At 49.7% G+C, this 25,804-nt stretch overlaps 1 protein-coding gene across 1 annotated transcript in view; it reads right to left on the reverse strand.

Annotated features, from left to right (window-relative positions):
• LOC146196433 (uncharacterized) overlaps window positions 1-25,220 on the reverse strand; it is a 72,721-nt gene extending 47,501 nt beyond the window's left edge. Inside the window, exons 1-3 of the mRNA XM_084597013.1 lie at window positions 25,012-25,220; window positions 24,304-24,467; window positions 14,775-14,924 (exon numbers count right to left, since the gene is read on the reverse strand). Coding sequence (XP_084453139.1) covers window positions 14,775-14,924; window positions 24,304-24,467; window positions 25,012-25,039 — 342 coding nt within the window. The 5' untranslated portion in view covers window positions 25,040-25,220. The remainder of the gene's footprint in view (window positions 1-14,774; window positions 14,925-24,303; window positions 24,468-25,011) is intronic.
• Window positions 25,221-25,804: the final 584 nt, after the last annotated feature.

A 25,804-nucleotide genomic window follows, 5' to 3' on the forward strand; every position in this document is an offset into this window, starting at 1 on the left:
TACGGAGGCGGTTTCCCCGCCTGCCGCGTGTCGGCCGAGAAGTTCGGCTTCGGTCTTAACGTGGCTCTTCGGATGCCAGAAGTTTTCGGCGGCGGCTCACCACAAACACCGCCTGGCAGCTGAGTCTCCTCCACGCTTTCCTCATGCGGACGTTTCGCGGCAATTAAGGCTGCTGTCTCCGGCCCAACCTCCATGACATCAGTAAAGGAAGGCTCAGTACTGAGATGATCCTCAGCGTCGGAAAATTTGGCTACGTCTTCTGACGCTTCCTTTGACGCGCTTTCATGGTCCTGGGATGGTACGTTCAAGACATGCCGAGTTTCATTCATTTCATTTGAGACCGTCACCTTATTCTTTGTTAAAACCGTCATGGAAGGCGCGTCCTGTTTCGTTGACTGGCCTCTAATGTCAGCAGCCTCCTCCGCATCCGCCTCGTCCATAATTAACTCGGACGAGTCTTCGCTGGTCCCAGGTCCGGCAATGCTAGCGTAGGTTCGTGCACACTGGCTGTCTTCATGCCCGAACCGTCGACAGGTTCCGCAGCGAGGAACCCGGCACTCTTTGCGGATGTGACCCGTACCCCGGCAGCGTAGGCACAACGGGGGTCTGCCTGGCACAATGACGAGCGCGAGCTCACCACTAACATTCAACTGATGCGGCAGGTCGTCGAGCTTCATGCCAGCTTTCAGCTTCAGCGTTACGAGTCTAGTTGTAGAGCCCTTTTCTAGCATACCTTTAACACGCCAACGCTCCCGGGAAACTTCCGACACCTTTCCGTAAGGCGCAAATGCAGCACGAACATCTTCATCTGGCACGTTGTGTAGTAGCCAGTGAAGCTTGAGTCGCACGTCCTGGTTCGCCGGGTCAATCACCAAACAGCGACCGTTTTTCACAGACAGCTCACCTACACTGACAATCTTGTTGACGGCTTCAGTATCCTTGAGAGTGACGGCCCAGAGGTGGCTCATCCGATACGCCCCCATAGCGATAACATCGGGGATTAGCGAGTGTTGTGCTAAAGCATCCCGGAAATCTTCCACCCGGTACGGGCGGGCCCTGATATCGGCGTGCAAAAAAACGGTATTCAAAACAAACCGACCTGTTGGAAGTGCAGGCAAAACGACCTGGTAAGTGTTGTCCTGTTCAGCAGTCCTGTTACCGCGGCCTGACATGGCCGCTGAAGCCGCTCCTGAGGAGCCCTGCATCCTGCGTCCGTTCACTGGCGTGGCCGGAAGCAGAATCACTCAGCCACGAGTTCGATGCTTGAAAGAGGTACAAAAGCGCTTCTAGTGAATGAGGTGTTGCCTTAGAAACGTGCCGTAGAACGTTATACTGCGGTGTATATCGGTAATTACGAGCATGTTACTTACAGAAGTCGCAGTTACACGAGTAGCGAAGTACGTTTCCGCTACATTTCTTCTGCGCTCTGCGCACATGCAGAGCCATCTTGTGGCAAACACAGAAGAACCCCTCCTCGCAATGTGCGGTGCTACCCCGACACGTGGCGCGCCACTCGCCCCTGACGTTTCGCCGTGCACAAAAAATGGAAATTGTCGAAGGAACGCCGGTAGATCCGGAGGAATTTCAAGTGCCTGGCCAATGGTATACCACCAAGAAGAAGAAATATGTGCCGCTCGAGAAGACCGTGCAACAAGTTGAGAAGCAGCGAGCTGCTGAGAAGAATGCTGGAAGAAAAATGGCTGCGAAATTGGTGGAAAAGCAGCATGCTCGCCTACCCGATGGCGCCGAGAAAATCATTTTGAGGCCACGTGGCGGCCTCGTGCGTCTGCTCAAGTTTGGCAACGCAATCTTGGCTGACGCAATAATCGTGGCAGCTGGTATCCACCCAGGCGAGGCCGGGGAGGACGTCATTTCGACGAATATTAAGCAGCACTCGATCCTCGTGGCAACTACAAGCGCCGAAAGGAAGAGACGCTACGCGAGCCTAACCCACCTCGTGTTCGAGGGGGAGAAGATTGAATTGACTGCCTACGTGGCGACGCCGGAAGATTGCAGCAAGGGCGTGGTACATGACGTGCCACTTACTTATACTGACGAGATCATCATGGAGAGGCTGAGAATCCACGGCAACCCGCCAGTTTTGGGTGTGCGGAGACTCGGCAAAAATTCCAGAACTGTACTAATTCTCTTTGAAGAGAGAGAAGTACCACGATGGGTTCGCCTGACTCCGATGGCGCAGCGGTGTCAACTTTACCGCAAAAAAATATGAGGTTTGCAATGCCTGCGGAAGACTCGGTCACAGGGAGGACGTCTGTCCGGACCCGAGCAACCTCAAGTGCAGAAGCTGCGGAATGGAGAGGCCACCGCAAGGTCACCAATGCGAGACAAAATGCCAGCTATGCGGCAAGGGCCACCTGCTTGGTGACCGAAAATGTAAGGAAATGTTCAGGACTCCGTACGAGGTGAAGAAGAAGCAATGGGAGCGAAAAGTCAAGGATAAGCCAGCGCACGACGACAACAGAGGGCGACCGAAAGTCAAGCAAGAAGGAGGAGGAGACTTCCGTGTTAGAGAAGACTCCTTCCCAAGTTTGGAATCCACCGCTAACGAGACGCCACCGCAGCAGCGAGGGCGCTCCAGTTCTCGGTCTATGGGACGCTCCAGGTATGGGTCCAGGAGACGGTCGAGTTCGAGGGACGCGGCCAACCCATGGACCAAGCGGAACGCCAGCGGAGACCAGAAAAATGTAAGCTTCAACAGCGGGGCCTCCCAGGCTAAACCTAGGAAAGATAAGAAAGGCGAGGAAGTCGAAATTCTTAAAAAAGAAATTGAGGAGCTTAAGGGGGTGATTAAAAAGCTAACGCAAAATCAAAATTCTAAACAGCATGAGGAAAAGCAAGGGCCTCCCACTCCCGCGAAGCAGCTGCCACCTGCTCAGCCAGTCGCCCCGCCACAAGCGGCGCCACCGGCGAAAGGGGATGAGCAAATGGCGACTGAGGCGTCTCGCCCGCCCCCGGTGAAGCGCAAAATTAATGAAACCGACCCGTTTCAAGCCCTCGAAAATAGGCTTGACGAAAAATTGAATTCATTCATGAGCCAAATGACCCAATTCATGAACCAAATTCAGAGCCAGGTACAGGCACTTGCAGGGGAAGTGCAAAGAGTTCGAACTGAACTCGTAGCCGTCAACACGTGGCAGCAGAATGTCGAGCAAACGCTAACCCAGCTGCAAAATGGGCAGGCGCGTAAATGAAAACCAAATTTGGCAGTGGAACTGTCGCGGCTTCCAGCGCAAGAGAGCGCTACTGCAGCAATACCTTCCACTCATAACTGAGACCCCCCTCGCAATCGCCCTTCAGGAAACAGGGAAGGGAGCCAAACTAATGGGATACCAGGTGTTCAACAGCGATAGAGGCGTGAAATCTACGGTGGCGACCTTTGTCAAGCGCAATGTAGCGGTGATAGAACACGATTTGAATTCGAGAGATATCGAGAACGTATTTCTCGAGATATTAACGGGACGAAAGAAGGATCCCAGTCTATTCCTTCTTAACCTTTATAGCTCACCCAAGCAAAAGAAAATTAGATTTAGGGCCCTTATGCGCAAAGCCATCAAGGCGGCCGGGAATAATCCCTTGCTGATTGTTGGTGACTTTAACGCCAGACATCAAGAATGGGGCTATGCTTTACAGGACACCAAAGGTAGGCAGCTATGGGAGGACACGCACGAGCTAGGTCTCACCCTCCATACGGATCCCGATCATCCAACGAGGACGGGTAACAGCGTATGTGCGGACACATCCCCAGACCTGACATTTTCAAAAAACTTACAGGGTTTAGACTGGCAAAATTCTGAGCAAAATTTTGGCAGTGACCATTTCATTATCGTTTCGGTCCTCAAAGAGGGCGTCAAGACGCGCAGGGCGTGCCAACCGGCCGTTACAGAATGGGATCAATTTAGAGAAATCAGGGCAACCGCGCAATTAGAACGAATTGAGAACATTGAGGAATGGACGGAGGCACTCAAACGCCACGTTGGTGAGGCGACAAAGACGCTGGTAGGAGAGGACGCTCCTGGTATAGCAGATAGCCGACTGCTCCACATGTGGGACGCTAAACAAAGCATGGAACGCAGGCTGAAGAAACAAAAGTGGAACAAGAATCTTAGAAGACGAATCGCGAGGCATAACAAGGAAATTGAAAGCTACGCGATCAAATTGTGCGAACAAAACTGGCTCAGCAGATGCGACGAAATGGAGGGAGGCATGAATCTCTCCAAAACGTGGGGCATGCTCCGGCATCTGCTGGACCCAACAAATTCAAAAACTCAATCGGGAATAAGATTGGCAAAAGTCAGGCACGCCTTTGAAGGTGACGATGCGGCGTTTATGAATAAGTTAGTAAAAACGTACGTTGCAGACAACCAGCGTTCCCCACTCCCGAGCTACGGTGGCACGCCCAATGAGGCGCTTGACGCCCCCATCACGGAGGCAGAGGTAAGGGCGGAAATTGTAAGACTAAAAACTAAATCAGCCCCGGGCCCCGATGGGATCACCAATAAAATGCTAAGGAATCTAGACGATGACTCTATTAGTCTACTAACGGAATTCATTGGAAAAGTTTGGGAAACGAGCCAGTTGCCAGATCAGTGGAAAACGGCAAACATAATACTAATACCCAAACCGGGAAAACCCCCGCAATTGGAAAATTTGAGACCGATTTCCCTAACCTCATGCGTAGGGAAGTTGCTGGAGCACGTAATACAGACGAGATTAACGTGCTTCATGGAGCAAAACAACCTGTGGCCGCATGAAATGGTCGGTTTCCGACCACACTTGTGCACGCAGGACGTAATGCTCCGACTAAAGCATGATATCATAGACTCGCGATCGAGAGACGCCAAAGTGATCCTGGGCCTAGACCTCACCAAGGCCTTCGACAATGTCAGGCACGAGGCTATTCTCGAAGGGCTCGAAGTGCTCGGAGTAGGGGAGAGAACGTACAACTACATAAAAGACCTCTTATCGGGCAGAAAAGCCTGCATGATATTTCAAAATTTAGAATCTCCTACGATAGAGTTAGGAAGCAAAGGCACACCGCAGGGCTCAGTGCTATCACCTTTTCTATTCAACGTGGCAATGAGAGGCCTCCCGGGTAAACTTAACCAAATCAAGGGGCTAAATTTTAGCATGTATGCGGACGATATTAACCTCTGGATTAACCATGGGAGCGATGCGAGTACGGAGGAACGCCTGCAAGCAGCGACCGACATCATTGTCGATTACGCGGCTAAAAGGGGACTTTCGTGCTCCCCGCATAAATCTGAGTTGTTCGTTTATAACCCAAAGTACCTCCGCTGCAAGAATAGCGGGGAGTTTCATATTCAGGTGGAGGGCAAACAGGTGCCAAAAGTAGATCAGATCAGGATTTTGGGGATGGTCATTCAATCCCACGGTCACAACGGAGAGGTCCTGAAAAAATTAGAAAGTTACGCGATGCAAACCCTCGGGCTCTTGAGGAGGGTCGCCACTAAAGGAAGAGGCCTCAAGGAGAGAAATTTGCTAAAACTAATCCAGGCATATGTAATAAGCAGAATCAGTTACGCCACGCCCTACCTGGACATCAAGGCCGGCGAAAAAGAGAAGTTAGACTGCCTGATTCGAAGATGCGTTAAGAAGGCGCTAGGACTGCCCATGGGTACCTCGAGCGAACGACTGCTTGAACTCGGGGTGCATAACACGTGGGCAGAATTGGCGGAAGCAGTGCGAGTCTCCCAGTTAGAGAGACTAAGCATGACCGAGACGGGCAGGGTAATCCTTGCAAAAGTAGGCCTCAACCCAGACAGGGGAGTTCAAAAAAAAGTCACAATTAATAGTGAAATCAGGAATGCCTTGGTAGTCCCCCCCTTCCCTAGGAATATGCATCCAGAATTTAATGTCGAAAGAAGGGCCAAACGAGCTGAAGCTCTAGAGCGACGGTTCAAAAACATGGGAACAAAGGAAGTAGTCTATGTTGATGCGGCAAGTGGCAGAACAGGTGCGGCGGTAGCTTCGGTAGTCGATGGCCGAGGGGCACCGGTATCCGCGGCAGCCATCAGAGGCCGCAACATAGAGACTGCGGAGGAAGTTGCGATAGCGCTAGCTTGCGTAGGAACAGAAGCCAAGTTCATAATTAGCGACAGCAAAACTGCCATTCAAAATTTTGGGAAGGGGAGGATATCGCCGGAGGCGGCCAAAATCCTCACCCAAAGAACAATAAATAGGAAAATTCAGTTAATTTGGACACCCGCTCACGCTGCCGTCCCTGGTAACGAGGCGGCTCACGAGCTAGCCCGAGCTCTCTACTTCCGGGTAGCCGTCGAGCCCCCCGAACACTGGGCATACGACGAGCGTCTGCAAAATTATGGGGAAATCATCGACCATTATAAATTGGGACGTAGACTGGTACCCCCGCCAGATGTTAGACTAAATAATAGAGAAGCTGTCGCGTGGAGGCGGCTACAAACTAATACGTTCATGAACCCGGTCTGGGCGTTTCACGCGCTACCAGACTTTAGGGACAATGATCTCTGCAAACACTGTGGGGCGAGAGGGACCTTCGACCACATAATTTGGGAGTGCCCACAATCTCCAGGGATAGGGCAAAATATTACAAGTAGAGAAGCCTGGGATACCCTGCTGCGAAGCGCGGACCCTGCGATCCAGCACCGCACCGTCCATCTGGCGGAAGAGGCCGCAAGAAGCCAAGGGCTACCTGCCAGCCTCTAATCCGCGGGCGCACGACTCCCCGTTTCCGATGGAAATAAAAGTTGTACAACCAACCAACCAACCTCACGGGTTGTAGAATCAAGCGTCTTTCCTTTCTTTAGATCACTATCTTCGCTCACCCGCTTCCCTTCGGGCCGCGCGGGTACCGGTGCGAGGATGCCCCAATAGCCTTGCGTTTAATAAGTTTTCTCGCTCCCTCCCCTTCCAACATCCAGCGTGCGTCACTCAAACAGTGGTGTTTAGGCGACGCGGCCCCTCTTTCCGCTCACAGCGCGATTGCTAGGTGCAGCGTCTGATGCCGGACGCCTCTGACGTGATCGCTGCGCCGTAGTGCTTCTGCTGGGAAAGCGTCCCCTGCGATGTGCGCCGAGCTACTTCCGAGGAATCGCTTCTGCGTGGTGCTCCCAAGCGAGATAGAGGACGATCCCATCAAGGCGTTAGCCCCATGATCGCGTCCTCTATGGCGCGTCGCTGCCCGGCTTTCTCCCTCCGAGACACTGAGTTCTTTGGTTCGTTCCGCTTGCTCAGGCGCACGTTTCGTTGCCGCGCCGAACGCTGCGTTGCTCGGCGCTCACCGTTGCGATAATGTAGATTGTGAGAAGCACTTGTTTGAACAAATAATTAGAAAAACGTTGTACAGTGTACTTAGAAATGTTGAGTATGAAAAATATCTTTGTGTGACTCAAGAGCATACCGAGCGAATGAGTGGGCGGTGCGAACGAGGTGCAATAACGCTATCGCGTTCCACTCTTTGAAGGCGAAGCTTAAGCGTCCTCCAAATTTTTTTCTTTTCTTTCTTCCTACAGCCGGGGTGGTGCAGTGGTAAGACGCCCGACTACTGTCCAGAGTTGGTTCGAACCCGACCACGGCGGCTGCGTTTCGATGGAGGCGAAACGAAGTGGCGTCCGTGTGTTGTGCGATGTCAGCGCACGGTGAAGATCCCCAGGTGGTCGAAATTACTCCGTAGCCCTCCACTACGGCTCCCTTTTCTCTCTACTTTCACTTCCACCTTCATCCCTTTCCTTACGGCGCGGTTCAGGTGTCTACAAGGCAGTTCCTGGCCCTACGGGGTTGGGACGGTGGGCCAACGCCGCTCGCGGCGGGGGCTAGCCAGCCACCGAATTTTTACCTGTTGTAGGCCGTCATTGCACCCGCCACCGCTTCGGTGATGGTGGACGACGGCCGTTGTTGCGGCGCTCGTCTTTCTCTCCCTCTTCTTTTTTCTTCTCTATTTTCTCTTCTGTCCGCACGAGGCAGCGGAGGTGGCTCAGCTACAGAGCCAGTAGCAGGCCCGTGCATTATCTTTTCCTTCTTCCTACAGCCACAACAACGTGTGACAGATACTGCGCCTTTCTCTTCCTGTGACCGAATTAATATTCTTCTTACAGTCACAACATGCGGCGTTGACCTGCCTATCCCAGCCCCATTAGGGCCACGATCAGCCACCCTCCGTCGCGCTGTCTTTGTATTTGACCTTCAAAGCTGTTCCTAGGTGACATCGCTCAACCCAGGGCTGCCTCTCAGTCATAATAATTGGTTAACTAGGAAAGGAAAGGAATCTGTTACACATCTGTTTTGTGGACACGTGAAAACGCCCCGCCGGGGTGGTGCAGTGGTAAGACGCCCGACTACTGTGCCGGAGTTCCCGGGTTCGAACCCGACCGCGGCGGCTGCGTTTCGATGGAGGCGAAACGAAGAGGCGTCGTGTGCTGTGCGATGTCAGCGCACGGTAAAGATCCCCAGGTGGTCGAAATTACTCCGTAGCCCTCCACTACGGCTCCTCTTTCTCTCTTTCCACTTTCATTCCCACCCTCCTCCCTTCCCTTACGGCGCGGTTCGGGTGTCCACAGAGCAAGTGTGACAGTTACTGCGCCTTTCCCTTCCTGTGAACCAATTTAACTTAACACGTGAAAAGCGCCATAAGGGAGGGCAGGAAGGTGGGAATGAAAGCGGAAAGAGAAAGGGGTGCCATAGTGGAGGGATCCGGAGTAATTTCGACCACCTGGGGATATTTAACGCGCGCTGACATTGCACAGCACACGGATGCCTCCTGAGTCGCTTTGGGACGTTAAACCCCACAAACCAACCAACCATCTTCGTTTCGCCTCCGTCGAAACACAGCCGCCGGCGGTCGGGATCCAACCCAGGTACTCAGCACAGTAGTCGGGCATATGAACCACTGCACCACTGTGGCGTGTTTAAGCTAGGTTGCGGGGAAAGGAAGGCACAGTATAGATATGGGTGAACTCCAGGAAATCTTGCACATCCACACTTAATTGGGTGAAGTTCAGGTGAAGGGCAGATTTAATGTCACACAAAGCGTAGTGAAGGTTTCGCTTGCATTGTAAATTGGTCTATATTAAAGGAAAGGCTTAGCTTCTGTCAAGGTTACTTGAAGGAGGAAACCGACACTACGCTAGAGGCTCAACTACATGCCTTAGTGAAGCTTTCGCTTCAATAACTTTGACGATAAGGTTACCGTTGTTTTATTGATGGTTTGGTTTCCTCTCTTTGGGGGGTCATGTATTTGTTGAGGTTATTAGGTATAAGTCCCCTATAGTGTTTTTTACAGTACTTTCGTCTGTAAGTAATGTGCTAACACACCTGCAAATAACAGTTTTAAAGCAAGGAGGCTTTGCCCTTATGTGGTCAGGGAAGAAAAAAGGTAAATCAAGCGGCCAAAATATTTGATAGAATACAGGACAATCCTCTGTAAGCAGTTTATTCGTAATGAAAGCAAGCATGGTAAGCCTGAAATTATGTTCTAAACTGCTGCTGTTTAGATTTAATGAAATGGCTTCACTACCACACCAAGCTGCTTGTATTGCCGTTATTGAGGACTTAAGCCTTCAGCTGCATTAAAATTCACTTCAGGAATAAACAGCTCCACAATGGTTGTATTATACATCCGTTCGCTTAGATGAGTTTCCATCTGCACGAAACCAACCCTGTTACTCCTATTATTTCTCTTATTGCAGGAGCGTGTAGGTATCTGCTGTCCGTCTGACTCCTAGCAAATGGTCTCCCTTTCCGCACTTCTTTTGGACGCAATCTTAACGAAGTTAAAAAGACAAAACTTGATTCTACATTGATTTTCAAACCGTATTCTCAGATTCGTGTCCTATTTGAAGTAAAATAGTAATTTGTACAAACGCTGTTGTATATACACAGACGCTGTGTGTGCCCTTTCTATTATAATAATTGGTTCACAGGAAGGGAAAGGCGCAGTATCTGTCACACTTGCTCTTTGGGCACCTGAACCGCGCCGTAAGGGAAGGGAGGAAGTTGGGAGTGAAAATGGAAAGAGAGAAAGCGAAGCCGTAGTGGAGGGCTTCGGAGTAATTTCGACCACCTGAGGATCTTTAACGTGCGCTGACATCGCACTGCACACGGACGCCACTTCGTTCCGCCTCCATTGAAACGCAACCGCAGTGGTCGGGTTCGAGCCCGGGAACTCTGGCACAGTAGTCAGGCGTCTTACCACAGCACCACCCCGGCGGGGCTAAACTTGCCATATATTGAAAAATTCTGAGTGCTCACCTTTTTTTGTGGAAATTAATGAAGGCAGTTAAAAATTATGAGCGTGTTTTCTAGGCTGACCGAAATAGAATTAGCTGCGCTTAGTACTGCTAGACGAGGATAATAATAATAATAATAATAATAATAATAATAATAATAATAATAATAATAATAATAATAATAATAATAATAATAATAATAATAATAATAATAATAATAATAATAATAATAATAATAATAATCAATCAACCTTTATTTATTGTGCGCAGGAACAACCATGTGGTCTTTGTGCTGCAGCACAAAAAAAAGAAACAAAAATGAAAAAGCACAAACATGTTTACACACACAGAGAGAACACAAAAAAAAAAGAAATAAATAATGCATGAAATGAAACTGAGACGAAAAGTATCACGGAAAGTAAGCAAACAATGATGGTTTGGTTGGTTTGTGGGGTTTAACGTCCCAAAGCAACTCAGGCTATGAGAGACGCCGTAGTGGAGGACTCCGGAAATTTCGACCACCTGGGGTTCTTTAACGTGCACTGACATCGCACAGCACACGGACGCCTTGCTTTTCGCCTCCACCGAAAAGCTGCCGGTAGCATCACTTATATACACAGTGAGAGAATTTTTTAGCACACCAGGAAATAAAGAAAAAAAAATAACGGTAGATAGAAGAGAAAAAAAAAACAAATAACTGACATTGATTATAGTAATATAGAAATATACATAAAATAAACAACCCTTCCAGGCGCAACAAGTGCATGATACTTAAAACACAGGCTAGAAATACAGAATAATACAATAAAGAAGTAAAATTAAACAAGGGACAGTAAGATTCGAATATAAAGTTAAAAGTTGAAATATAAGTAAGAAACGGATAAAAAGTAGTTCACGATACAGACAGCATTGAACAGGAGAAAAAGCAAAAAGTGAGGTAAATACAATTTAAGGCTAGAAAGTGGGAGTTATATGTGATAAAGTACTATTTAGAATACAACGCTACGAACATCCAATGTAAATGAACAGAGCGGGTTTTGGAAGATGTCAAGGTGAGGACAAAAAGAGTTAAATAACCACTGCATCCTGTCCAGAGGGGAGTGGGAATGAAGAGGAGAAACCTGAAATGGTCTGAATTCCCTCATGCTCTTTCGCGGAACGCGCAGTAGGATGTACTCTAAGAGCTGAGGGCACATAATGTGGCCATGAAGGAGTTTGTACAGAAATATGATATCAAGTCTGATACGACGGCAGTGAAGGTAACGAAGATTCAATTGGGCGCTCCTGGTGGAGCGAGAGGGGGAAATTGCGCAAGGAAAGCGATAATGAAATATCCGTAAAATTTTTTTTTGTACTCTGTCAACCTTGTCCAAGTTCGATTTGCAAGCGCCATTCCAAACAACCGACGCATACTCCAAGACCGGCAGGCATATGGACAGGCACAGTTTTAGGAACGGAAGTGGAGTATGGAACTCTCTCGAAAGTCTGCAAACGAATCCGAGTGTGCGCATAGCCCGCTGAGCAATGCGGTTAGTGTGAGAGGAGAAGCTGAGGGTGCGGTCAAAAAGTACACCAAGGTCATTAATTTCATCAACCCTATCCAACAGCACAGAATTGACAGAATAATGGTAGAGAAAGCTATGTGTTTTACGAGTAAAGGACACAACCCTAGTTTTGGAAGAATTGAGGGTAAGTCGATTCATCGCACACCAATCAGAAAAAGCAGATATGTCCGATTGCAACAGCACGCAATCTTGAAAAGAATGTATTACCTTGAATATTTTTATATCATCAGCATAAAGAAGAAACGAGGAGTTCTTTATCGCCGAGGAAACATCATTAATAAAAACGGAGAAGAGAAGCGGGCCTAGTACTGAACCTTGAGGAACTCCACTCGTTGCAGGGTAAACGAAAGAAGTCTGTCCATTGGTTCACAGGAAAGGAAAAGCGTCGTATCTGTCAATTGTTCTGTGGACATATGAATCGCGCCATAAGGGAAGAGAGGAAGGTAGGAATGAAAGCAGATAATAACGAAATGCCTCGTTTTGTAAATCCAGGAGCTGACACCAAGATAAAGAGAGCCTAGCACAAAGCCTGCTCAAAATTCTTTTCACTACAACGCCACTTTTTCGTTACGTGGCAACATCTACTGATTACAATGCTTTAACGTCCACTTCACAGAACAGGTAATAATTGGGATAACGACGTTCTCAACTAACCTGCCTCGGGACCTTTATGTTTAGCGTTTCCAAAAAAATTATCACCAGTGCAGAATCATGTCGCTATGAAATATAATTTACTGACGGCGTATGCTTCTTCTGTTTTTATTAGAAGTGCAATCATTACTGAGATAACTAAATGTTACATGTAAGTTACGTGGTTTGTAATATTATTTCCATATTTTGTTTGTTTCATGGGTTTCGAAGATTAATAAAAATGCGAGTACACTCTTATAGCTTCTTAAACATGTTTATTCTCCCCTTAGACATTAAAGCCTGTACACTCCCTCTGACTGTCGTGCTGGCGATGATTATGATTGTGCTTCGTGTTTCCGGATTAGTGGTATTGTGTGATTAGGTGTATAAAATACGGCGTTTCTCAATAAAAATTTAGCTAGAGTCTGCGCTAGTCCTGTTTTTCCGTGTGTTGTGTCCTTGCCTCTTTGCGCTGCTTCTCTCCATGGTTTAATAATGAGTTCAATAATGCGTAAATCCATGTAAATACATAACCACAGCTAAATGTGACATTAGTCAAGTAAAGCCAAGTATTAAGCAGACTAAACCAAGCTTCCGCTTGGCATATTAGCTGAGGTAAATAGTACCCAAATGTTTTTACATTCATGCTTAAATTCGGTCAGCATTGTGCGCTGCAGGCTTAGACCATTCGGCGCCATTGTGCATGACGTTGGAAGAATTAATAGATTAAAGCCGAAACTTTCTTTAAGCCAGAAATGTTATATTTTAACACAAAATAATGAAAAGCTGCGCAGTTGAGATATTGGGCAAGCCGGCGCTGTGATAGCATTTGTCTTCAAAATTTGCTAATCATTTTGTTGTGATAGAAAATATTGTGTCAGACAACTTTACCTTGATATTTTGCATCTGCTCTGGGTCCAATCGTTAGTATGCTTTTTGCACCTCCTCAGGGTCCCACAATTAGTCTGTATTAAAATACCAGCTTACGTGGAAACATTCCCGGAGATGCGCTCAGACGCACCGCGAAGTTCATCCAAGACCCTCATCAATGATCTAGGCCACCCAACCTTACTGCATTCTTTTCATGCATGGCTCTCAGCCGAATGAAGTCTACGTGAGTCATGTGAGGAGTAGGACAAAAAGGACAGTATATCACTAGTAAGTTGGTAAAAATAACTGGAAGAGAATATTTCCTGCAACTGACAAAATTTTGAAGCATCGCTTGCTGGATAGTCATCCACCACTGCTTCCAATAATTGATATGCACATTAATTGTATCCTTGTTTTCGGTGGGGCTGATTAGTAAAACAAGTAGCACTGAGAATGCCACAAAGAACTCTCAAAGACTGCTGAAACTCATATTAGGATACCGCATACGTGTCTCGAGTTCTTTAAAGCTCCGAAATGAGGAGCCAAGCGTGCATAACAAAGTTTTTAACACGAGAACACATTTTAATAAGACTGATTTCAATTCAATTTTGATTATTTTCAGGGAGATACTTGTGCAAGACGACATCAGTTCAGCTATTTTATGCACTAAATACCACAATAGTGGCGACAATGTATGCATTTAGTACTTGTACTTGTTTATATTACCATATAGTGGATACTTATATTACCCTGTTTTATTGGATTTTAATGGCACGCCGCGCGAGCATGGAGAAATTTGGCGGTTGCACCTTAGTATTATTACATGTATTCACTTTCTTTCTTTAGAAGGTCAATGGCTGGACGATGTTTAAAGAGTCAAGCGCGAAATATGCGAGGCATGCTAAACTATTATTGTTGTTGCCAGAAAGCTGCTAGGCGCCAGCTTCTTGCGATAAACTGAGGCTCAAGCTGCATACCATGGCAAATAAATGTTTGCGATGATTTGAAGTCAGTAGCGTTATAAAGTGGTAAGCTTGCATAGGAAACATCTAGCCGCACTTCCTTAAGTAGCTTCAGCAAACAAGCCATGAATCGGGGTCCGCAAAATTTTAGGCAACTTTCATGTCGCCTTGTCTTTGATCTTGAGATTTTTTAATGAACCTTTGCTGCAGCAAACCATCCGCTCAGGCTGTCATCGCTAAGCGCAAACTGCATAGCGCTTACGGCTCCCTTATGTTGCTACCATTAGAGTGCTGCAAGAAAGTCAAGTGCCAGATACAGTTACTGATGCATGCAGTTTTCCGCCAAAGTTATTAGACTAAATTAAATAGAGCTATGGTTTATGGTACCTCTGCTTTTGCTTGTCAGGGTCTACATGCCTCTTGATGGAAAGAGGTTAGAGTAAACGAAGGCTGCATGTCATGCGGGCGCAGCGAGAGAAATAGGAGGTAATATCAGAACTCACGGAAAAGTACTGGCGAGCAATCTCTTCCGGCGTCAGAAGTCCCAATAGCGGTACGGTGACCAGGTGCACGAGGGCAGCGCTGGGCTTTGGGAGCGAGTTGAAGGCCCACAGGAAAATCGGCAGTAGCAGGCAGTAGAGGACGCTGCCGTACTGCGTTTTGGGTAGTAATGTTACATCGATTGACACTGTGAGTGCACCGAGAAGTAGAAACAGCACGCCAAATGAGGCAATTTTTCTATTCTGCCCACGGAGGGATCTGAGAGACTCGATCCATATAGAGAAAAATGTAATGTGATAGGCTCGGCCTCTTGAGGTTATTTGATTAGCGCTGACATCGGACTCGCATGGGTCGCATGGGCGTGCTTGAACTCCTTCGCCATTAATACGCAGAGATGACTTTTGATCCCGAGGCTTTGATCTTAGCATGTGGTTGCCACTGTAAATAAGCTACTATGGCGAGAGGGTTACAGAGCACAGTCTCCGAAAGGAATTTGATGCGAACTATGACTGTACATCACTCTTTGAAGTATAGGGCCCCTCATTACAATTTAGATAACTAAAAGTTCTGAATAGCAGAAGCACTCTTGCGTATTGAGCTTGGGTTCCCGTACAAGGCCACACCAGTTATAGAAATGGAGAGGAACGCTGTATTGTGCAGCAGTAGCTTCCTTGACGAGCGAGATGCATACATGCCTCACTTCCTAAAAGAAGGAAGGTTAAAATGGAGGCTATAATATGCCTCATCTCTACTTTTGGAAAGACGGCAAACGCCACCTCTTAAGGCCCAGTCAAATTACGAGTCCCGTAAGCTCTTACACCACATCTGACTTCTCGTTGCAGGCAAATCAAAGATCTACGACGCTTGTTTCAAGCCACATCAAGGAAAACAAGCTACCAGCACACCGTACATGCGCGCGGGATATAGTCGAGCTACTGCCTGGTCGCAAGCGCAAGCTGCGGCTGCATGCATTTCGCTACTTCCAGATTTGAGTGGGTCTTTACTGCGTGCCGATGGATGGTTACAAGGTCGTTTTTGTGACTCCTGGTGAGAAGCATAAACTCATGGCAGGAGCAGTCCGTTTGAATGCTAGTCAGCCTAAAAGATACGTTGTAAGCAGCAGGCTCACAGAGCCTGCTGATTTCCTGCTGAATGGCCTTAGAGAAAGAAGCACTTGAAGTCAGAGAAAAGAATCAATACACTGGAAATGTCGAACGCCTGGTATGATAAATTGGTGTACGGATAAAATAAAGCTCTATAATTAAACGAAATAATTGATGGACTATCGCAAAAAGAAAGATACTATTATGGAAGTATTTATGTATTTACTTTACCGCACGCTGCCCTGAATTATTACGGTAGCCGAGTGAGTACTTTTTTAAGTTGACGAGCAGAAGAAAAAAATCACACGAAAGGAAGAAAGGGCAGAGGAGACACGTATCAATATCAAAAGAACCGTAAACTAGACCAACAGGAAGCAAAAGAAATCTGTCCACTCTTCTTGGTTAGAGAGAAGAGTAATAAAAATTAATTGATTACCTTTAAATTTACATCTAGATCAAAGTTCACGCCTTCAATCGGCAGCATAATGTAGCCAAGAATACTGTGCGAAAAAAAACTTCATATTTTACAACTGTGGTCTTTCTTGCTCGGAATTCAATGGGGTGCCAGGAGGAATTTGTTTTTCAATGCCTATTGAATTGGTATATATCGCGTGCAAAGCTCTAAACCTGCGCTTCTCTCGCCGTATCCGTAGGGGTTCTGCGTGTTTTACAAGTGAGCTATGTAGGCTCGACAGCTGTTACGCCGGTTGCTAAACGAGCCGGCAACCTTCAGTCGAATGTGTAGTGCGAGAGCAATGTGGCGGCTCGCATAAAAGATGTTTAACGTCCGCATGAACCTCGGCGTCAGGCGCCGGCGCAACCCTTTTGAACACCTTGTGTTCACAGTGGCTCTGCTTGTGTTGTGGCGTCGCAGGTGCCTCGCTGAGGCGCAAAGCACTCCTGCCCGAGCAATGTATCCAGCCTTGCAGCGGCTGCGCCTCGACATCTGGAAGTATCTGTCTAGATAGTTAGAAACGGACGGCGAGACGCGGTTTCTGCGACGCTGGCGCATGCGCTTCTATGTTGTACGAGGGAGCAGACTTGAGATGCCTGTAGTCCTTTATTGGAACCCCCCTCCCCCCTCCCCCCGTAATACTGTTTTCCCCTCTCTGGGGAATGATGGTTTCTTCAATTTATTATGTATATGTAACCTATAGTGTTTTGTATAGGGCTTTGGTGTGTGTAATGTGCGTTTTTGAATTATGTATAGAACCAATAAATTCGCTTTATGTGTTGAGATACATATGCCGAATCAATTCAATCTTATTCTTTCTCAGGGAAAAGAAGAGAAGGAACACGAAATATCATTGCTGCTTTAGTGGATGGCTCCAGAAAATGGGCGCGGCCTGCTAAATGTAACGACCACTGCCCGTACACTGTGAGTGACCCACCAAATATGACAACTTCTCGCGCCACTGCTTATTGAATTGGCAGCACGCCGCAGTGACTCAGTGGTTAAGGCGCCCGCTTACTGAACCGGAGTATTCAAATGCGGGTGCTGATGGGATCTCAGTGCAGGATATACATATCCAGGTGGTGGAAATTATTCTGAAGCTCCCACTGCGGCAGCTTTATATCTTTTTTTCATTTCTTCCTTTCCTTGAGGCCCAGCTCAGGTGTCCACCAGAAAGTATGACAGAAACTGCGCCTTTTGCCCTATTCAACTCGCGCAGTGGTGCAGTGGTTAAGACGCCTGGCTACTGTGCCGGAGTACCATGGCTCGATCCCGATGCCTGGCGGCAGCATTTTGTTGGATGCGAAACGAAGAGGCGTCCGTGTTCTCTGCGACGTCAGTGCACGTTGAATATCCCCAGGTGGATGAAATTACTCCGGAGTGCTCCTCTATAACGCCCCTTTCTCTCCTCCCACTTCAGTCTCGCCTTCCTCCCTTCCTTTACGGGGCTGAGTCCAGATGTCCACAGAACAAGTGTGGCAGATACCGCGCCTTCGCCTTTTGGGAACCAGTTATCCTCATCATCATCATCATTATTATTATTTGTAGTATTCTAAGAATGGCGTTCGTAAACACCGGACTATCTCTCCAATTCTCTCCACTGCAGCTACCATGCGGCATTACGTGGAAAACGTTTCCACTCTTCCTCCTCATAGCATTCGATGCGCAGCAAAGTGTACGCGCCTAGCAACACCTGTACTTGAAGGTTGAATTGCGGCGGAAAATGGACGTTGACAAATATGAGCAGTCGAACTAACGCCCTGAAAGACGGTTAGAACAAATAGAGTTACAAGGTTTCAACGCTGTTGAACCAAATATTGAGCGAAACCATTAGCTGCGGGTGACCAAGCGTTCTTCTTCTCTATACCTTCTTTCTTATCCCACATATAAAGCCCCGCTTTAACCAAGACTCATGAACGTGCCTTAAGGGCCTATAGGGGTAACATGAATGCCAGGGTCCTAGCAGGCTGATTCTGACATAACCGTCCCATGTGAAACGAGAGACCAAAGTTGGAAGCTCCTGCCAGCGGCTGCGACCACGCTACGCCGACCGCCTGAGTTGGTAGCCCATCTCTCACCCTAATGTCACGTGGGGTGCAGTGTCACGTGGGGTGTGACGTCACAGCGTCACGTGGGTAAAACGTGGCTACCGGCCACTCTGCGCTGAAGGCTCGAACCCTACAGTAGTATTGCTTTCGCAATAAAAGTAGGTACCCCCATGCAGCAAAGTTCAAGCGGAAGCAAACCGCTAGGGATATGAAGTCAGCACTCTCCCTGGGGCAACTCTTTTTTCTCGCTTCAATGTATTGTTAGCTTCCTACACTTGGCGGTACATGGTATCGCAGGTAGCAGGGGCGTTTCACTGCGCGAACCTGAGACGCCGCACTGGGCCCCTAAGCCGAGCTTTGTGTGCATGTAATCACCGCGGCGTGGAGAGAAATGGCTCTGACCTTAAAAGAAACAAAATATGGTCGCAACTGCGCAGACCTGAGTTTTGGCTCCGTGGCGGCGCGGACAGATTCTCCACGCTGGCCACATGCGCGATTAATAGCCACTCCCTCGCGCTGTGCTTGGGTTGTTGTCATCATCAATTTCCGTCAGTAAAAGTACCTACGAAACGGCCCCCCACGGCACGGTGAAGGGCGTCATAAGGGGCATCCCGCTCGAGGATACGGCCCAGGATATTCAGGACAATGTTGTGCACAAGCATAACCCAACGGCGCTACAGGCAAACCGGATCGGTAAGACCCGATCAGTCGTCATTGCTTTCGAAGGGCATAAAGTACCCAAATACGTGAGATACGGCAACCTGCTCATGGAGTGCACGTTACATAGAAAACAAATCGACGTATGCTATGCGTGCGGAAGAGTGGGCCACAGAATGGACGTGTGCCCGGATCCTTCGAACACGATCTGCCGAGGGTGCGGAATCTCCAACCCCGCCGAAGATCACGAATGTGTCCCGAACTGTGGCCTGTGCGGAGGCAAACACCTGACAGCGGACAAGGCCTGCAAAGCCCGCTTCAAGACACCCTACGTCGTCCGCCGGCGGCGCTGGGAACGGCGCCGAGCAGAGGAAGAAGACATCGGGAGAAGGAACCAAGACAAGAGAGGTCCTGCAGGCGGACCCCACCGCAGCGCCTCCAAACAACGGGGCCGGTCACACACGCCGGGCCGCAACAGCAACAACAGTGGCTGTCAACAACAGTCGCCAGAGTCAACCGGACACCGAGGGATCGCCGAGAAAAAGGTGGGCCGGACCAACAGGTCTCCCGTCGCTCTAACCAGCGACACCGAATTCCCACCCCTCACCCCCTCCCAACCCCTTAACTCACAAGCGAATCCGCAAAAGGACAGTAGCGAAGTGATAGAGCTTAAGAGGATCATAGAGCGCCAAAACGCTCAGATCCAGGAACAGAACGCCCAAATACAGGCGCTTATGAATAAGATCGAAACGCTAGCGAGTAACGGCAGCTTGGCAAATTCAGGACCCCAAGACAACACGGCGACAAGCAACGCCGCAGGCTTGCGCAAGGTGCCGCGGAGGGCCCCCCCCCCCCTCGCCCCGCCAAGGGCGGACAGCTGGAGAGGCTGAGGCCATGCAACGTGCAGCAAATAACCTAGAGGCGATGGACGCCGAAGAGAGCCCCGCGAGCGGAGAGGAAACTGCGAACGCAGAGACCGCGACCACGGTAACGACACAGATCCCGCGAGAAGGAGAGCTTATGGCCATTTTGGCCGCAATTTCCCAAATTAACGAAAGGCTCAGCAAAATAGACGACCGACTTAAAGCTGTCGAGAGTCAGCCTCAGACGCCATCGGCGAAGCACAAACGTCAAGCGCTAAAAGTAGCCTCAACATCGGTGAGGAACCACTTCGCGTCCCTGAGAAAGGAGCGGGCCGAAAAAATAAAAAACGCGATCGCGAAAAGGCGCAATCGACTCGAGACAGCCGGAAAGGATGATGCAGAAGCCAAGTAAGAAGCACAAGAAGACCGGGGGGGGGGGGGGAAACCACCGTGATTTACCAATGGAACTGCCGTGGGATTCGCAACAAAGAAGCGGAACTAATGTTATACATTGACGAGCAAGACAACAAGCCTGATGTAATTGCTCTACAGGAGACGAACGGGAAACCAAGACTTCCGGGGTACGTCACTTACACGGACCCCACGGAGAACGGAACGGCGGTGCTCGTTCGCAGCAACGTGGCGGCAACTCAACATGTTACGGCGCAGGGCGGGTGCGAGCACACGCTGGTCGAAATTCATGCAAGAGAAATTGGCAGCGCGGGCAATTTATTTGTAATGAGCGCGTACTGTCGGCCGTCACAACGGCAGTACGAATTTGACCGCATCGTGAGTCAGGCGAAAGGGTTGGCGGGGACCAGGCCGCTCCTGATCCTCGGCGACTTTAACGCCCCTCACACAACATGGGGCTATAAGTTCCAGTCAAAAAGAGGAAAAGCATTGGCCAAAGCAATGGATGATCACGAGATTGCCCTCCTGAACGAGCCTGACGTAACTACCAGAAGAGGCAACAGTGCCGCGAGGGACACTACGCCAGACCTTTCGTGGTTATCGGGAACGCTAGACGTCTCCTGGAGAAGCGAAGAAGTGGACCTGGGTTCTGACCACAGCGTGATCGGCATCACGATCCGAGGTTCCCGATATCGGGCTGTGTTGGGGACAGCGCGGATCACGGATTGGGACAAGATGAGAAAGTTCACCCAGGAACAAGAAGAGGCGTCTGAGGAAGAATCGGGACGAGCTGAAACACAACAGACCTACACCGAATGGTCGAGGGACCAGAAGAAGACCCTCCAAAAATTTACCCAAGAAATCGCAACGACTTCGCAGACACCGTACGTGGACGCCAGACTGACCCACATGTGGGCGGCCCGGCACTCGTTAACGCGGCGATGGAAACGTCAGCGGCACAACAGAAAGCTGGCCAAGCGCATAGCAGCCTTGAACAAGCAGAACGCCGAGCACGCGGCCAAACTATGCAGGGAGAATTGGCTGAAGACCTGCGACGGCCTGCAGGGCAAGCTCTCGACGTGGAAGACGTGGTGCCTCTTGAGGCATCTGATCGACCCGCTGAGTAGCAAAACTGCGACCAATCGCAACCTTACCAAAGTATTGAACATGTACAAGGGAGAGGGCCGCAGGCTCCTGGAAGACCTGAAGGCGAAGTACCTAAAGACAGAGAAGGGACAGTACCCGGAGCCAGAGAGGTACGAAGGACCCGACAACGAAGACCTGGACCGGCCGTTTTCCATGACGGAATTGTGGACAGCGATAGATCAAAGTAAGAAGAAAAGTGCACCCGGCAGGGTTGCCATAACATACAAACTACTCAGTAACATGAGCAGTAAAGCGGCCCGCGGCCTCCTAGGGCACATCAACGAAGCCTGGGAGAGCTCGCGGTTGCCGAAGGAATGGAAGGACGCCGAGGTCTGCTTCATTCCAAAGCCCGGCAAGGCCCTCACGATAGACAACATGCGGCCCATCTCCCTCACGTCCTGCGCGGGGAAGGTGATGGAGCGTATGGTCCTTCGCCGGCTGCAGAAGCACCTCGAAGAAACGGCTTCAGGCAACATCTCAGCACCCAAGACGTGATGATCCAACTTCACGAACTGGTCGTCAAGCCGGCAACGAGGCACACGCCGCGCGGGATACTCGCCCTCTACCTGAAGGGAGCGTTTGATAACGTGTCCCACGCGAGCGTGTTGCGGAATCTGAATATGACCAGGTGTGGCCGAAAGACATTCGACTACATCAAAGAATTTCTGTCAAACCGAACAGCGACCATCAGAATAGGGGAGGAGAAGTCAGACCCTGTCGAGCTGGGTGATAGGGGCACCCCACAGGGATCGGTCTTGTCGCCCCTGCTCTTCAATCTGGCCCTCCTGCCCCTGCCCGGTCTACTCAAGCAAATCGAAGGCGTGGACCATGCGTTCTACGCCGACGATATTACGGTGTGGACAGCTCGAGCCGGTTCTGATGCCTGGATGGAGGAAGCCTTGCAGAAGGCGGCAACAACCGTGCACGAGTACGCAAAGTCATGCGGACTGAGCTGCGCTCCCCAGAAATCAGAGTTGCTTATTATCCAACCGGGAAAATCCAAGAAAGAGCTGCCGCCGAACGTGATCGTCACCATCGACGGAACGGCTATCAAGCCAACACAGCAGATTAGGATCCTCGGCCTACTACTTCAGGCCGACGGGAAGGCACACGCCGCCGTCACAAAGATCAAAACTACAGCCGAACAGATACTCAGTATGATCAGAAGGGTATCTAATAGAAACCGAGGCCTCAAAGAGGACGATGTCATGCGCCTGATACGCGCATTCGTCGTGTCACGGGTTACCTACTCCGCCCCCTATCTCCAGCTGACGAAGGCGAATAGGGACACCCTAAACACGATGCTTCGTAAGGCAACGAAGCAAGCACTGGGCATTCCCATATACTCGTCCACACAAAGACTGCTGGACATGGGCGCCCACAACACGGTGGAGGAGCTCATTGAAGCCCACCTCTCTAATCAGAGAATCCGGCTCAGTCATACGAAACACGGACGAGCCGTCTTACGCAAGATAGGATGGCAGATTGAGCCAGTACCCCTCAAGGAAACCCTTCCGGAAGACTGGAAGACGGCCATTCAGACCAAACCCCTTCCCCGGAACATGACGCCGGGCAAGGACGACGAGAGGCGCACCGCGCGGGCCAAAGCCATAGCCCGGAAGCTGGAAGAGAACCCCAGGGTCCTCTACGCGGACGCCTCGCTCCGAAAACACAGTGACCGTGCAGCAGTGGTGGTTACGTCAAAAGACAGGCTGATCGTCAGCGCGTCCATAAAGACAACAGACGCCGCAGTTGCAGAAGAAGCGGCCATGGCCCTCGCACTCGCACAGCCGAGCGTGGACACCGTGGTCACTGACTCAAAGACAGCCTACAGAAGCTTCCGCAGAGGGGTAATATCCTCCGCGGCCCGAGCCATTCTATCCAAGTGCAAGCCTCCGGGAAGAGCTATAGAGCTCGTGTGGGTCCCGGCTCACTCGCAGGTAGCAGGCAACATCATCGCAGACTACCATGCCCGAGAAATGTCAATCCGGGGCGAGAACGAGCCGGAAGAGCTACCGCATCCGGTTACCAGCTTTCGGGAAATTACAAGTATGTACCGAGAGGAAAGATGCAGACTGCCAGAACCGCACCCCAAGCTCACCAGGCAACAACAGACGATCCTGCGCCGAGCGCAGGCGGGATCGCTTGCGCATCCCGTATTGATGAGCCGCATGTACCCTGTGGAACACGACATGCTCTGTCCTTTTTGTAAAAAAGAAAAGGGCACCCTGCCGCACGTTTTGGCAGAATGCAAACAACTCAAAACCCCCCCTCCTCCCCTTCCCGCCAACACCCCCAATCCCCAACCCCTTGAGCGATGGGAGACCTTGTTGTCCAGCCCCGCCCTATCGATCCAGCTCGCACTGACAGATAGGGGCCAGGAGCTGCTGGAAACATATGGGTCCCGCAACTAGGGAACCACCCCGTCTGGTGCAAGCATGCACCACCGAATTATTTCGGGCTTAATAAATGTTGATTCCTCCTCCTCCTCCGTCAGTAAATAGTGGAACGAAGAACACAGCCATCGCGCTGCCTTCTCAAGATACGTTAGACTATCCCAAAAGGTTATACTGCGCTACCAATAAGGCTCTCAGTCCCCGATTTTCCCGATATTTGCCTGAAGCCTGACGTTGCAAGCCTGGTCTCGACTTGAAAGCGAAATGAAACGCATTGTGCTACTACACAAGTTTTTACGCCTGGCAAAGCGAGCTTATTCAGCTGCACTTTTTTTGCTTAGTAAATCTTTTGTTTATGCGTTACGATGCAAGCATCAAAGTCAGTGATGTCCACCGCAACAAGCAGCACTAGCGCACCTTGCGTGAAAAACAGACTGACTTAGCGCATCTTACTTTGGTACCCATGAAGAAAAGCGGCATCAGGTAGAGCGGCATGAGGATGCCCAGGTGGGACAAGCTGCGACAGTCCTGGTGGTCGTCTACTGACAGAGTGAACGAGCGCAGCGTGTAGACGGAAACCTGCCGGCGCGGTGAGTCCGCAGGTGCTGGTCGATCGCCTGAATACACGAATAAAGCAGTGGCTTGCAGCTGAATGATGTCCCTGCCTTACGGCAGGAAAAAGTCATTTTTAGAGTGCGGGAGCAGGTCAGCACATGAACCTTTAGACGAGCTAAATGCTAGCATGCGAAATCAGGGCACGCCATCTTTTGGGTTGACTAAGGCCGACCGGCAGCGTTAATATGCACAACTTTCTGTCGGATTGTGACCATTCCTCTGCCTGGTGTCGAGCAAGACAACTATGCCCAAATGGTCGGGAGAGGGGCGGAGGGAATGCCGAGATTAACAGCTCCCGGGTCCCGTCTTTTGCTGTTGCCCTATCAGAAAAGAGGAAAGAGAAGAGCCGCTGGTTCGGCAGGGCACACGCCGGACAGACTGAACCCTCCGCCTCTAGTCGGGCGGGCCTAGTCCGATTCGATAGTTGCTTCGCTCGACGCCCTAACGATAGATAAATACGTCCAGCGGCTGGCTTTCAGCCCGGCAGGTACACTTCAACCCTGTTTATCGGGCGTATGCAAGCCACAGGTTCTTGTGCACACTCACCTTCTACCTTGCAGCTTCTCAGAGCCATGGTAGATCTCCTTGCCTTGTCAGACCTTGGCTGTAGAAGCAATGAAACGAGGGAGAGCAGTTGGCGTAGATCAAGGAGGGTTGCGACAGCGCGAAGGCAATCGAGAAAGGCTCGCTGGCAAGACGGGCTTCGCGTGCGTAAGCGCAAGCCACCTTCTTCTTCATTGAACGTGACGCATTCATGCACGCGTCAGTGTGCGAGCCGCGCCTTGTAAAAGCTTAAAACAGGGCTGCGCCGATTTCAGCTTTCAAAGACGACGTCGCAACACCCCCCTGTCGGCAGGATAATATAAACCGTAAGAACGTAAAAATCATCATAAGGCTTTTTATCGGGCTAGTTGGTCTTCAGTCATCTTGAGGTAGCGGAGCGCTACAAAATAGTAAAACGGGGCAGCATAATACCAATCGATAACTAGCTTAAAGGTATAGTCACGGAAGTTATCCTTGAGTTGCTCTGACTGCGAAATGAAAAGTATTTCTATGAAAACAGATAGGGAGGATGATGTGCCACTATCGTATACTTTTTAATGTGTTTCTCTTTTTGGTGTCTTTTTTTGGTTTTGGAGAATCTTTATCACATCTGCTTTGATGTTGGTCAAGATGGCAATGAAGTGTAGTTGCTAGTGTACCCGTGTGTCTTGGACATTCCCCTTTTAGTAATTTGTTAGCGCTCCGCTCTCTCAGGAGGAGTCATCATGGGATCTCACCTGTGTTATTTGTAACGCAACAGCCGTGACCTCCTAAAACCTGAGTGCGAACAATGAGA

Source organism: Amblyomma maculatum, chromosome 3 (genome assembly GCF_055883805.1).
Source record: "Amblyomma maculatum isolate TAMU_Amacu chromosome 3, ASM5588380v1, whole genome shotgun sequence".
In the NCBI taxonomy this organism is placed as follows: domain Eukaryota; kingdom Metazoa; phylum Arthropoda; class Arachnida; order Ixodida; family Ixodidae; genus Amblyomma; species Amblyomma maculatum.